At 44.9% G+C, this 14,952-nt stretch overlaps 1 protein-coding gene across 1 annotated transcript in view; it reads right to left on the reverse strand.

Moving 5' to 3' along the window:
* LOC110555438 (uncharacterized) overlaps nucleotides 1-14,952 on the reverse strand; it is a 164,046-nt gene that overhangs the window by 68,343 nt on the left and 80,751 nt on the right. Inside the window, exons 23-27 of the mRNA XM_060373513.1 lie at nucleotides 14,099-14,236; nucleotides 6,643-6,800; nucleotides 5,597-5,708; nucleotides 4,261-4,310; nucleotides 3,722-3,898 (exon numbers count right to left, since the gene is read on the reverse strand). Of these exons, the coding sequence (XP_060229496.1) occupies nucleotides 3,722-3,898; nucleotides 4,261-4,310; nucleotides 5,597-5,708; nucleotides 6,643-6,800; nucleotides 14,099-14,236 (635 nt within the window). The remainder of the gene's footprint in view (nucleotides 1-3,721; nucleotides 3,899-4,260; nucleotides 4,311-5,596; nucleotides 5,709-6,642; nucleotides 6,801-14,098; nucleotides 14,237-14,952) is intronic.

A 14,952-nucleotide genomic window follows, 5' to 3' on the forward strand; every position in this document is an offset into this window, starting at 1 on the left:
CTCCAGCCTCTCCTGGACTCCTGAAGGGAACAGACGCCCCAAGGGACTCTGTGGGAAGAGGCCTCCCCTTTAGCTCCTCTCTGACAAAGAGCTGGCTTTGGGAAGGCTCTGCAAAACCTTAGAGCCTTTAAATGATTAAGTTGCATCTTGGAATCTTAGACTAATGCAACTCACGGGGCTCTTCTGGCCTTGGCAGACATCAACAATCAATTACCACACTCTCAGACAAGCCAGCTCAGAAGCCTCAGCAGGGGCCCTAATAAATAGTTGGGGCTGACGTTTAAAATAAAGGTTACATCTTATCTTCAGTGCAGCCCAGCCTCTTATCTTATGGCTGGAACGGGGATCCCCTTCCTTCTGTCCCTCACTCCTCAGCACTACCCTTTTTTTCTCTAGATATCTTTGCCTGTGCTGGTCCCCAGCTTGTTTCACAAGCAGTCATGGGAATGGCCTCTTTTTCTCCAGACATCGCTTCCTCAGCAACCCTGTTTCTGTGATCTTACTCTAGATATCTAAGCACTGAGAACTATGGCATGTTTGACCCCAGAAAACTGTTTCAGTGTCCTCAGTCCTAAAAAGAGACTGAAGTCCAGAGGTTGCAGATAAGTGATTCTCCCAAGACCTTGAGGTGACACGTGACAGAGCCGGGTGAAATGCAGATAGGCAGATTCTCAGATTGTGGCTCTCTGCTGTGTCTTTGTTTGGCTGGATGTCACATCTTGGCTTGAGCTTAAGTATGGCTTCCTGAAAAGAGTTCATGAATGGAGATGAGTACTCCCCAGCGGGGAGTGAGTAGAGGGCGGTGGGACTTTTTAAGGGTAAAGCTTACGGGCTTGTCCATGGGTCAGCGGGCGGTTTGGAATGGATTGCTGGAGTCCAGGGTCTCTCTGTCTTCCTGAATTTTAAAATTCTTTATTTTATCAGAAGTGAGGTTATGTTGAGAGAGAGAGAGAGTCTTGTAGCCCAGGCTGCTGTTAAATATTCTGTGTAGCTAAGGACCTTGAACTCCTGATCCTCCTGCCTCCACTTCCTGAGTATGTTACCATGCCCAGCTGTGCTTTCCTGATATCCAACACGGTCCTCCCTTAGACACTCACTTTCACTATGACAGGACTCTCTAAGAACAGGTTCTTTCCAGAATCTGCTGGTGCTGGTGATCTGCCCACAGACTTCCCAAAATGGGCTAAACCTCCTCATTACAATATAAAGTTAACCTGGTCCTGATGCCACTGCCCTGTGTCTCAAAGTTCAGAGAACCATGGGCCTTGGGGTTAGAAAGACTCTTAGAAGCACTTTTCCCCATCTTCCACATAAGACACGAGTTCCTCTACATTCCTGCAAATGAGAGTATTTTTTTTTAAAGACATACTAAGGGTTGGAGTGTGAGTCAGTGGCTAAGAGAGCTTATTGCTGTTGAAGTGAGCCTGGCTTTGGGTCTCAGCACCCACGTGGGGCCCACAAACACCTGGAATCGGATACCCTCTCTGACCTCTGTGGACACCTGCACTCATCAGGTGCACTCATTCACACACGCAATAAATACTTTTAAAAATTAAGAAATTAATATTAGAGGGCACAGGAGGGCTGTGGAGATGCAACAGAGCCTCCCCACCCACTGCTCTGGCCCTCGCTTTGATGGCACGTTTCTGTCCCCAGACTCTGTCTTGAAGTCATTGCACATTGCTGAGCAGTCTTCCCAGGAGTCCAGGCTCTCCACTTAAATGCCACCTCTCTGTGCTCCTTAGGAAATACTGTCACCTAGGAGACATCTGTGCTAGCTCTGATGTCAATCTAACTAAAACAAATGCCATGAAAGAACAGAGCAAGACCCACAAGCCACAAGGATTCTCTCCCCTTCACTTCCTCATCTCCTCATTGGCTACTGCAGATGAAACACATCAGAAACAAACAAAACAAAACAAAACAAAACAAAACAGGGCCCCAGGATAGATTTCATCCTAAACAAAAATGTAGTGAATTCATGATTAGGCTTCCAGATAGAATTTTTACAGTCTGATGCCAAACATAGATTGGTTAACTTGTCTGGACTGCAGTAAACTGATGCAGCAAAGAGGTCTTAAAGGATTGGCCTGGGATGCTTCTCAGAGAAGAGAAATGCATTGTAACCTCCCTGAGCTGCAGGTGTCCAGAAAAACCTTCCACAAGAGAGTCTCCAGGGCTGCCTTCACCCCACTCCTCTCTTAAATGAGGCCTTACATTAGACAAGTCCTACTCAAGAAAAGTACTGGCTGACTTAAAACTATGAACACTGATACCCACTCCCAGAGCACCTTGTAAACACCAAGGCAAGAAGGAGCCCTGTCAGTCACTGGCTATTCCATCTTCTTGGTAAACTCCCCTCTCCTACTGTTTGTTTGAATTTCTCTCTGGGGCCCTGAGGTTGAATCAAACATCCCCTCCTTTGTACCTTCACAGAGTTTGAGAAACACCTCCTACGTGTTATCTCTGAAGCTAGCTGATCATTGAGCTTTCCTCCGAGCCAATGAATTGTTCACCTTTGAACCTAACACCTGGTACAAAATGCCTGGGACTAAGCAAGCCCTGAACAAATGATGGTTGATGTCCACACATGCGTGCATGAATGGATGGGTGTGTGGACTGCAGCAGGCTGTCTTCCAGTGCCTTTCATGTGTCTCATCAGTGACCATATTTCAAATACTTCTGCTACTCAAACTCCATTTTACATAGGAAGTGAGTAAGGGGTGAGGCAAGCTTCTCGGAGACTATAACATGCTGTAACATGCTCCCTGTTTCCCACTGTGACTGTACAGCTGTGCTACCTCCTCCGACCAGGCGGATGATCTCGGAGGGCTGGGTTAAGAACACTTGGGAATCTGTACAGCGTGATGAGGATGCATGGAAACAGCTCTTATCTCTTCAGTCTATCTCTGGATATCCTACCAGAGAAAAATGGGCTGCTGATTTAGTCACAGCCCTAGTTAATTATTATTTTCTTTTACTAGTTCTTCTCCATTGAGTGAAATATTGGAAACTAGCCAAAAATCAAGCTCCCTTCTTTGCTTACTTATTTTAGACATTGGCTTTGTATTAAGGGATGCGACCGTGAGAGTCTCTGGCCTTCCCAGGAGAAAACAGAACCTCATTGATTGAAAACACAGTCACACATCCCCTCAACAAGGGACTCCTTCACATACAATGATGCTCTTATTCTTGGAGCGCTGATGTTTTCTTTTGACCTTCCAAGCCAGAAAGCCCAAGTCACGGGCAAGAAATCCAGAAGGTCAGCTTGCCGCTACTATAACAAATACCTAAAACAACCTATTTATAAAGAGAGAGTGTTTATTGTGCTTCGGTGTTTTAAAGCACAACTGCTTGGCCTCAATGTTTCAGATCAAGTTGTATGTCATGGCTCTACCTGCCGCCCAGCATGACAACACTGCTCACCTTCCAGCTGAGAAGTAAAGGAGGGCTAAGAGGAGGAGGAATGGATGGTGATGAGGGGGAAACCAGTACACCAAATCCCCTTCAGTGATACACCTTCAATATCTAAAAGCCTCCCACTGGATCCGACCTCTGAGAGGCTCCACAGCTGCCTAATGGAATGCATCCCTGCCTAGCAACTCTTTACCCTTAGATCTTGGGGGACACTATAGAACCATAAGCTTCTGTACTTAACATACCTCTCTAAGAGAGGGCAGGCCCAGCTGGTAGAAAAACAAGCTCCAACAGCCTTCCATACCTGGGGTCAGCCTTGAGTTCCCCACTGGAGTCCTTCAAGCCCTTCTTTTCATTTGGCTGTCCCACCATGAAGAAGGTGTCCCTGATGGTAGGAAAGTCTTCTAGCAGGGCTCTCAGGCTGTTGCAGTACGCCATGATTTGACCCCGGAGGGCGTAGTGAGAAGTGCGGCGGTTCAACCTGGAGGTCGGAAGCAGAGGTGAGAGCCAGAAGAAGAATCCTCTACCTCTCAGAGAGGGTCCAGGAACTACTTCCCTGGGGGACTGGCCAAGGAGAGCAGAGCATCTCTGCTAAGAAGACACTGCCACCTGGGTAAGGTCGGCACTGTCTGAGGCAGGAGTGTGGAACGCTTCGAAGCGCCTCCTGTCCTGACTCCCGGGGCTCGCCTCTGTGTGAGTCTCGTGCAGTTCAGCCATCCAACAGGGCCGGGGGTTGTTCCATACAAACCACAGACTCATGCTCTGGGTTTCTGGGTTACACGGCCCCTGGCACAGGTACCCGTCAGAGAAACCAGCAGGCACTGTTCAGTAGACTCTACTCACTTTTGGCAATAGTCAACTATTAGTTCCTTCTTGACCTTTTCAATGTCATCCTGTTGATAAAAGAAAAAAAAATATATATATATATAGTAAGCCACCATTTGGATGAATGTATGATTAAGTACGAGTAGGAAACAGCCACGAAGCTGGGGTGTACTTCCTGCGGGCCAATGTGTTGGGCGACTCTTGTTGGGTCTCTTCTATTCTCACCCGTCTTGCTGAGTGTGCCAAGGATGCCAGGCCCTGGCCACTTTCTACCTGAGCTATTTTTCAAGCCTGTGTTTGTCGAGGGCAACCCTCAGGGCTGAGGAAGTGTGTTTCTCTCTAGGAAAAAGGGCAGGTTTGCTATAAAAGAGGCACCCCTCCCAGCTTTGTGGGTTCCCACCGTGGCGGACACTGGGTGCTTGCTGCCTCTTCCACACCATCTCTGCGGGACTTGGGAAGCAAGGAGAATGGACACAAACGTGACCCTTGTGTTGTCTGCTCTGCTGAGAGGAGTTGGTTCTTTGTCTCTGGCCTCAGTCCCATCCTTAGGGTAAGGGACTTACTAACTTGCCAGTAGGCTAAAATCCTGGAGCCAACAGACCTGATGTAAGTTCTTTCTGGTCTGGTGGGTGTCAGGTAATTCTGGATATCCGTGAGGGACTTACACATTTCCCACAGTCACTTTTTTTTGAGAATTGTTTGTTTTGGGAAGAATCGATGCCTTTTGCCTCCATTATTACTCATCAGCAAATAAAGAGTCTGACTGCTGTTATTCCCTCTGCATGCCTGTCTCAAGGAGCGGCAAGGCCTAGAGATAATAAACCTTGCCATTTCCTTCCAGATAACTGCATATTAAAATGAAACAGACAATGAAGTACTATTGACTACAATTGGGATTTATTTTAAATGACTAAAAGTTTGAGTTTTAATATTTTCTAAATGATTTGACTAATATTTGGAAAGAAAAAAAAAACTTAAGTAGGAACACACCAGTGGCTTCTGGGAAGCACAGATAGCAGGTGACCACCTGCCTACCTTGCCCAAGCCACCTACCCCTGCAGGTCGCTCAAAAGCAGCAAGTGTCCTGACACAGGCTCTCAGACTAGTCCGTTTAGAAAGTGACAAGACAAAAAAAAAAAAAAATATGACCTCAGAAAATGGGCATTTCTTAGCCATGACAGTAGTTTCTGTAGAAACTACAAGTCGGCAGATCCTATCCTGACTGCGCTCCACTTTTCATTTTCAGTTCCGTGCAGGTTGCTTACAGGACGCTTACAAAATTCAGAATGTCTATTTGCTCCAACACAAAAAAAAGAGTAAGAGTTTTAGAAAGCCCGTCTCCTTTCACACTCACGGGGCTCTGTGTCCTGTCGGCCACCGTCTGTTTCCTCTGCAGGAAGCTGTTCAGCATCATGTCCCGCAAGCCCGCCTTTTCTAGCTGAATAGATAGGAAGGCCTCTGGAGGGCTGACAGAGAGAAAGAGCTGAGCTGAGGGCGGAGGCAGGCGTAGTGGAGCTCTCAGTAACTGCAGCAGGAGGTCAGGCTGCTCTGTCTCCACAGTGACTACCTTCTCCAGAGCATCTTATGACTCACCGGCCACTGTGTTCCTTTCAAGACCCCGTGTGTCTAAGGTATGCGTCAGCAGTCCCTCCTCAGCCATCAGAGCCTGGGCAGTGTGCCCTCTGCCTCAGCCTCGGAGATACCTGAACCGAAGCAACCCCCCCCACACTAGACACTGTTCTTAAATATTCCTTCCACTGGGGAAAGGTGGTCTGAAGACGCCTGACCTCTGGTCTTATGTCCCATCAGCAGCATCTCCGTTAGAAGTTATTTTGGCTGTCATCAGTTTTCACTCCATATTTGCCAAATTAAATTAGAGTGCCCTTGGCACCCAACAACAAATCCAGTGGTTATAATTATTAGAGAGCATGTTTGTGCCTTTCTCCATCTCAGTGGAAGAGATTAAAGCACAGTAGGGCATCCCTGGTGGTGGATATGCTCCGTGGGCACCGTGATTCTCAGAAGACCCTCCCATTATTCTGATCAGCGGGAAAATCTCTTTTAAGAACAGTGAAAGCGGTTTTGCGCTTCTCAATCTTAAGTGTTTACAGAAAATCTGGAGCCGAGTATTTATCTCTCAGCTCTTGAAGAAGAGTATAAAAAAAGATCTACAGGGAAAGAAGCAGAGGGGAGTGAGAGAAAGAAAGAGAAATTGAAGAGAAGGGAGGAAAAAGGAAGAGAGGAGGAAAGAACCAAAATTAGGATGCGCTGACTCTCCCTCATAGACTGGACTATATCTGAAGGGGTATTCATATAGCACCTCCATGTGAGACCTTAAAAGAATAAAGAACAAACTCTAGTTTTCTTCTTACTCAAATATCCTCCCACTGGATGTAGTACCTTTTAGAAGTCTTAAATCCTTCTGAAGAACGGGTAAGGGTGTCGGGGGCTTTTGGAGTCGGGGCTAAGAGCAAGCGCTCTGTGCCATTCGTAGCTCTGGACTCTCTTCTTCTGGTTGAACTCACTCCGCCATGATGCCTCAGGTCTGAACTCACTTCCTAAACCATTTGAAAGCAACATGAATTCAGTTTGTTGGATGTATTGGCTCAGAGGGGCTGCTGGAATACAGCAGACCCCACATAGATGTGACTGACAAGAAGAGAAGCAAAGGGGGGAAGAGGAGGAGATGGGGTGGGAAGAGAGACATGACTTTGCATACTGAAGGGCTAAGGCTAGTTCCAGAATACGAGAACAGTCATGTAAAGTGCTCTCAGAAAAAGCCTCCTTCCTACAAAATCGTTGTGAAATTCTGTGTGTGGACCAGCTTCTAAAGAAGATGCTAACGGACTGTACAGAACTGGAAGATGGACTGCCCAGATCTGCTAATGGATTGCAAAGATCTGGAAAATTCCCCCAAGTATACCCAAGCATATCTGCATTATATAAACCTTCTGTGGCAATGTAAGGATAAAATAGAAAATCAGATAAAATAGTGATTCTAGCACGTTCCGTTATGGAGATGGAGGGTAGAAGTCTTTTATGTTTTACCAACTGCTAACTGAAAGAAAAAGGTTAAGTGTTCAAAGGGAAGATCATTCTTCAATGACATGACCAAGGAGTTATCATATTGAAATTACATAAGGAGGGTGAGGTCAAAAAGAAGAGACTCCCAGAGATGAAAAAAAAAAAAAATCTAAAGTTCCAACTTCATTCTCCCCACCCACCTAAGATCCCCAGGGCATCCTAGTGTGCAGGAAATGGAAGTCTTAAAAGAGGGGTCATTTTACCAGGCCATAAGACAGTAGGAGGAAAGAGAACAACGGTTCAGAGTTCAAGCCCAGGGCTGATGCCTACCTGCAGGTCTCATCTATTTCCTCTTACCTTCTAGAAACTGTTTCTTCACCCAGAACAAAGGCCACTCATGAGAGTGGGGGAAAATCCTTTTGGCCTGTGTGTTTCCATTATATGGCCTCCTGACTGCTTGGACCACAGATGCTGTTGAATCCAGCATTCACACCCAGGTCACTCATCTGTAACCATGTCCACCTTTCACTGTAGGCCCAACTATTGCCCCTTTCCTGCCTTTTTGTTCTTTCAAGTGTGTCCACATCTCTTTTTAACTCTTAATCCTCTGATACTTGCAAATTGCTTGCTCAGTTCTAATCTAGTTTTTTTGTTGGTGGTGGTTTTGTTTTGTTTGTTTTTGTTTTTGTTTTTGAGACAGAGTCTTATGTAGCCCACGCCTTCTTAACTCTGGTCCTGTAGCTTTTATTCCAACCCAGTGAGTAGAACTCCCAAGTGAGCAGGGAAACCGTGAATGTTGGACATCTCCATTTTAATCTGTACCCATCTGCTTTGCTCCTCTTCATTCAGATCTATCAAATTTGACTCTCCTTTTTAAAAGAGTAACTTTCTTTTTTTTTTTTTAATTTTATTTTTTTTTATCAGTTACATTTTATTAACTCTGTAGAGTAACTTTCTTTATTGAGGAAATAGTTAAAACTTTACAAAAATATTTTTAAAGCATGTGGTTCGGTAAGTTCTGATGTGTATTTGGTATGCACTCAACTATGAAACATCACCGCCATTTTAACTTACAGCCTCACGCCCATCCTTCTCTCCCTATTCTCCTCAGTAACTCCTCTGTTTTTGGCAATTATAGGCTAAGATGGGATTACCTAGAATTTTACATAGAATTATGCAGAATTTGGTTCTTTTGTCTGGCTTCATCCATATTGTTGTTGGTGTCAACAATTTATTTCTTTGTACTACTGTGCAGTATTCTATTATACAGAAAGGCCAAAATGTGCTCGTGTATTCTCCTATTGGAGGACTCTTGGATTTTTCCAGTTCTTGACTGTCATGGGTGCAACTTCTCTAGACATTGACATACAAATTTCTGTAAGGCCATGTGCTTTCATTTCTCTTAACTGAATACCTAGATGTTGAACGCCCAGTTCATATGGTCGGTACATGTTTTACCTTTTAAGAAACTGCTTAATTATTTTTCAGGTGGTTGCATCACTTTACTGTATAGTCAGCAGTATACAGAGGCTTCAGATCGTCCATATCCTCACCAGCATTGGAGATGGTCAGTTTTTTACATTTTAGCTGTTCTAATGGGAGTGAACCAGGCTGTCCTTTTGATGGCTCATTGATTCTTGAAATATCCTTTTTTTTTTTTAGCATCAGTGGCAGTACATACTATTGTTCTGTCTCATCTCTTTCTTTACTCTCTTTATCCATTCTATTTCTTGATTATGTTATCAGACCTTTTCCTGTTCCACAGTTGTTAAAATTCTATAAATCTATCTGTACATACATCTTATGAAGAAGTAATCATAAAATTGACTTTAGAGTTCAAAGAGAGATGGATGTTTTCTGGAAGATGTAATACGATAGGGCAAGACAGTGCAGAGGTTCCTCCATCTTGTATTCTTGCTAAGGCCGTTATAGATAGGCTTAACTAGATTTTGATCTCCTTGATAGAGAATCCTTTAGGAAATTACCCAACTCTATTCTAGGAACCCTAGGTCAAGGTGTCTCAGCTAGCTTATTTTAGCTTCTGTTAAAATGCTTGCTTGTGCAACGCTTTCCCTGTAGCTGCTGAAGGGGAAGATGGTATATTTTTCCCTTGGAAAAAAAGAAAGAAAGAGAAGGTTTTTGCCTTTAAAAGACCCTTGGTCTAAATCATTGGTTCTTAACCTTTCTAATGCTGTGACCCTTTAATACAGTTCCTCATGTTGTGGTGACCCCAGTCATAAAAATATTTCCTTGCTACTTCATAACTTTAATTTTGCTACTGCTATAAATCATAATGTAAATATCTGATATTCAGGATATCTGCTAAGAAACCCCCGTGAAAGGGTCATCCAACCCCCTCAAAGGGGTTTGTGACTCACAGGTTAAGAACCACTGGTCTAAATACTTGGGGCTATATTTGGGTCCTCTAATAACTGAATGTAGTCCTACCTAGCCAGAAGAAAGACTTTTAATTGGCCATAAACTGTGGTTGTCTAACTGGTCATCTGTAGTGGCAGCGTCGTAACAATAATTGAGTTGAATGATGGAGGATGAGTAGCATCCTTTAGATGAAAAAAAAAGTGTGAGGAGGAGTGGGCTGTGGTAGAATAGGGACAAAATGTCCAGGGGAAATATGAGAAGAGGTACAGAGACACATAGAGCTTACAAACCGTCTAAGACTCTTAAAATATAGTTCAGAGGACTTGGCAGGGGAGAGAGAGCTTGGGTCAGAGAGGGAAGATCTTGTATACCTAGCTGAGGATATTGGGTCTTGTGCTTTGGGATACAAAGAACCACTACAGGTTTTTAATCACTGAGGCATGATTGCTGTGTGCATTGTGTGTGGGTGTTCCTAACAGTATTATTTCCGATAGTCAAAAAATAAAGGAAATTGATTGGCAAATAGATAAACAAAATGTAGTATATCCACATGACAGAATACTATCCAGTAATAAAAAGGAATGGAGTATAATAGATGTTATACCACAGACAGACTTTAAAAAATACCATGCTAAATTTAAAAAGCCAAACACAAAGGGCCACATGTATAATGACATTTATATGAACAGCGGAGATACGCAAATCCAGAGACAGAAAACGTCTAGTAGTTACCAGGGACTGAGGGGAGGGGAAATGGTACTTAGGTGCAGGGTTTCTGTCAAAAGTGTTACAAATATTTCTAAAATAAAAACTCTCATTGGTTGTATGGTCCTGTGAATAGACTACAGAAGTGAATCAGACACTTTTTTAATTTTTATTTTTGTTTATATGTATATGTGCCTCTGTCTGTTGTGAGTGTCTCTCTACATGTGAGTAGGTATCTGAGGAGGTCGTGTGGGAGGGCATCTGAGGAGGCTGTGTGTATGTGTGTGTGTGTTTGAGGAAGCCATGTATGCGCACATGTGTGTATCCAAGGGAGGCTTTGTGTGTGTGTGTTGTCTGGAGAGGCCATGTGTGTGAGTTTCTGAGGAGACCATGTGTGTGTGGGGGGTGTTGTCTGGAGAGGCCATATGTGTGATTTTCTGAGGAGACCATGTGTGTGTGTGGGGGTGTTGTCTGGAGAGGTCATGTGTGTGATTTTCTGAGGAGACCATGTGGGGGGGGGGTTGTCTAGAGAGGCCATGTGTGTGAGTTTCTGAGACCATGTGTGTGTGTGTGTGTGTGTTGTCTGGAGAGGCCATGTGTGTGATTTTCTGAGGAGACCATGTGTGTGTGGGGGTGTTGTCTGGAGAGGCCATATGTGTGATTTTCTGAGGAGACCATGTGTGTGTGGGGGGTGTTGTCTGGAGAGGCCATGTGTGTGAGTTTCTGAGACCATGTGTGTGTGTGTGTGTTGTCTGGAGAGGCCATGTGTGTGATTTTCTGAGGAGACCATGTGTGTGGGGGGGGTGTTGTCTGGAGAGGCCATGTGTGTGATTTTCTGAGGAGACCATGTGTGTGGGGGGGTGTTGTCTGAAGAGGCCATGTGTGTGAGTTTCTGAGGAGACCACGTGTGTGTGGGGGTGTTGTCTGGAGAGGCCATGTGTGTGAGTTTCTGAGGAGATCATGTGTGTGGGAGTGCCTGAGGAGGCTCAAAAAGGAGTCAGAGCTCTTAGAACTGCAGCTACAGGCGGTTGTGAACACAGAAGTGTGGTTCTGGGAACAGATCTCATGCTCTCTGGGAGAGCAGCAGGTCTCTTTACTGCTAGACTGTCTGTCCAGCCCCTGAATTAGACTCTTTAAAGGAGTAATTTTGTGTTCTGTGAATTTTATCTCTACAACAGAAAGACAGAACTAAAAATATGAGGGTAAGGAGTACATAGAGTGTGGTAGGTTTGTGGGAAAAGAAATCAAGGGCCAGCAGGATGGTGTTGGGTAAAGGCACCTGCCATCAAAGCCCGTTGACCGAGTTCCACCTAGAGCCCATATTGTGGGAGGAGAGAACTGACTCCTACGAGTTATTCTCTGATCTGTCTGCATGGGCTGTGGTATGGTCACTGGTCCTCCAGCACTAGCTACAATGTTTAAAAAGAAAATTAGGATCAAATGTGTCTCCCTACATTTTCAAAAAGAATTCTTGGAAGGATGAACAAGAAAACAACTGAGTCCTTTATCTACAAATGAGAAGAGTGGGAAACTGGTACATTTTTTCCTGGATGAGTCTAGCTGGTTCTATTTTAGAGCAATATACAAAGTATGTCACCACTCATATTCAGCAAAGAAGGTTGGGGGCGGGGCAGAAGGAAGGAACACTGGAAAGTGGGATATGATAAAATATATATATTTTATATTGCCTCATATTTTCACATTGACCCAAAACTTTCAAGGTCTTGTTATCACTAAGCAACCAGAATAACCCTGAGGAGCATAAGTGCTAGCAGCAGGCACAGTTGGTGTCCTCACGCCCTTTCACCCCCAATCTTCCACTGGCTGTTCACCTCTTTTTTCTCTCAGAGGCTGACCATGGAAACTGAATTTGTTTTTTTCTCCAGAGGTCAAGGAAACCCTAATCTTAAATGTACGGATATTCCTTTCAACAGCAGATAGGGCTCCCTTGCAGAAGTGGTTTTGTCTCAGGCCCTCAAAAAGGGGAGAAGGGTCAGAGCAGACAGGCCTTGTGGGGTCTTCTGGAAACTGCGTAGGCAAGAAGTTAGATACGGGGTGTGTTGGGCTCTGTGTCTCCTGATTAGACAGAGGGCTACACACTCAGGATCTAGGAAATGGCTGTGTCTCATGGCAGTGTCTCCTGAATGCCCCATTTGTGGTAAAATATCCTGGAAGCTACACTGGAGTTCTTCCCATTATATCTGAAACTCGGGCTCCAGGAGAGCTTGCTTTTCTTCCTTCCTTCCTTTCTTCCTTCCATCCCTTCCTTTCTTGTTTCTTTTGTTGTTGTTTGAGACAGGGTCTCACTATGTAACCCTGGCTGTCCTGGAACTCACTCTGTAGACCAGGATAACCCCGAGCCCACAGAGATCCTACTGCTTCTGCAGGACACTTTCTTAGATCCACATGTGTTTTAATCAGGGTCTATATCACCAAAAGGTCCTGGCTTCATTAGAAAATTCTTGGCACTGTGATTTTTGGCGTCCCCATTTCTCAAGGACTTTTCAAGATGATCAAAGGAAGAAATACCCTAAAAGAGAGTTGGGGTCTGCCATGATTTTGGAGGGGTGTCACTTTAACCCATAAATATGCTGATCCCTCATAAATATTCATTATAACTTCTTAAAAGTTGAAACAGAGCCCAACAGGTAGCTAACTCCCTACCACCCGCCACCACACCCCACTTTTCAGGTAAGCTCAATCTGATCTCTCACTAGAAGGAATCACTCTTTGCTTTGTTTTGCTCAATAAACTTCTGCTTAAACTATCTGTTTTCCTTGGATGAATTCTGTCCTTTGGCAGGGGGGGTGGCGGGGGGGGGGTGGCAGGGGGGGCAGCGGGGGGAGGACAAGATCTGAGGAGAACTCTTCCCCTAATCAGGTTCTCACCTAATCCCTTAGAACAGGTTCACACCCTTTCTGTCTAGTTGCTTTTCCACATTCTTCTCCAAGCCTCTGTGTGGACCACAGGATCCATCAGGCCCATGCAATAGAGTCTCTCCAAAGGGCAGAATTCAGAGAGCCCCAGAACAGGGGGACACGCAGAGGCTTGCAAGAAAGTGACAGAGAACCCATCCACCTGCCATAGGACAGTGTACCCCAACACTAAGGGAACCATAGCTCCCGAACTCAGGACCCTTCCGGCTGCCTCCCGTGCCTCTTCGTCTGGTTGCTTGTTTATGTCTTTTTGAGCATTCCTTGTAATAAATGGTGAAGTGTACCTCCTTCCATTCTGTGAGAACTCGAGGGGGCCAGGGAAGCTCCAAGTTGTAGCCAGCCAATCAGAAGTCCCAGAGGCTTAGTCTTGTGTCTGGGTCTGGCATGGGAACAGTATTGGTGCTGAAGCTTTTTAACCTGTGAGCTCTGTGCCCACCTGCAGGAGCTTGGCATCATAATGGAACTGAATGCAAGCAGTCTCAGATGCTGTCTTCTGCAGAATTTATTGCTTCCTTGATGTTCGGGAGAAATCTCCACAGCTTTTGGAGCCTCAGAAATAGTCTATATTTTGAGTAAGAGTGTGAGAAACTGCATCTGTTTTTCCTATACAGATAAGAAAGGAAAGGTGACAGAGGATGGAGAGAAAGGAAGAAAAAAAAAAGGAGAAAGGGAGAGAATGCGGAGTAAAGAGGAGGAAAAAGGAAAGGAAAGGAGAGGAAAGAGGAAGAAGGGAAGGAGGAAAAGTGGGGCAGCCTGGCATTAGCTGCTGGCAGGGGCAGGATGCCTCTGGCTTCTCCATCATTTAGGCTGACCTTGCTATCAACAGGGCTGTCCACTCCAGGGATGTGATAGAAGGATGCCTGTTGAATGGCCACCATCAAAGCATTTTTCTGTACAGTTTGACATGCGAGGGTCACTTGCATATTTTCCACTCCAGAATGCAACAAGAGCTGCAGGAAGAGAATTTGAATTGTTAGAGATTACCTCCAGAGGAAGAAGGAGCTGACAGTGGAGCCCAATGCTTAGAACTGCATGCTCCATTGTCATATTGAACCTGCTCTTCCCCAGCCAGCAGCTCATCCCAGGCAGGGAGCCTCTGGGTCTGACCTACTATGTAGCAGGACACCAGGCAGTTCCCCTGTGGTCAGGGAAGGGCTCTGATTAGCTACATGGACTTAGGAGCAGGCTACTGAAAGCCAGGATTAGCTTGAAGTCATCAAGAAAGACATCTACACACAAAGAAGCAAAGAGATTCAAGGGGAAAGGAGAAAAATGGCACCAGGTTTTAAAAGCTCCAAGTCTATACTTTGAAAGTTAAACTTGCTGTATGTGCTTTGAACTCTAACAGAAGTTATTGTATATGAGTCCTCAGGGCTCAAGCCAGGCCTGTGCAAGGCCAGCACTGTTAATAATAACTGTCTTTTGTTTGAGACAGTCTTTCAAGTAGCCCAGGATAGCTTCAAATTAAAACTCACTATGTAGCTGAGACTGATCTTGCACTCCCAATCTTCCTGCCTCCATTTCCCCAGTCCTGGGATTACAGAAATGTGCCATGACATTAGGTGAGGCTTGGGGGAAAGATTTTTATATGGATGGAAGCCAATTTACATGAATTAAAGATTTTTTTTGTTTTGTTTAAGAACACAAGAAAAAATTGTTTTGTTTT

This window comes from Meriones unguiculatus, chromosome 20 (genome assembly GCF_030254825.1).
Source record: "Meriones unguiculatus strain TT.TT164.6M chromosome 20, Bangor_MerUng_6.1, whole genome shotgun sequence".
In the NCBI taxonomy this organism is placed as follows: Eukaryota; Metazoa; Chordata; class Mammalia; order Rodentia; family Muridae; genus Meriones; species Meriones unguiculatus.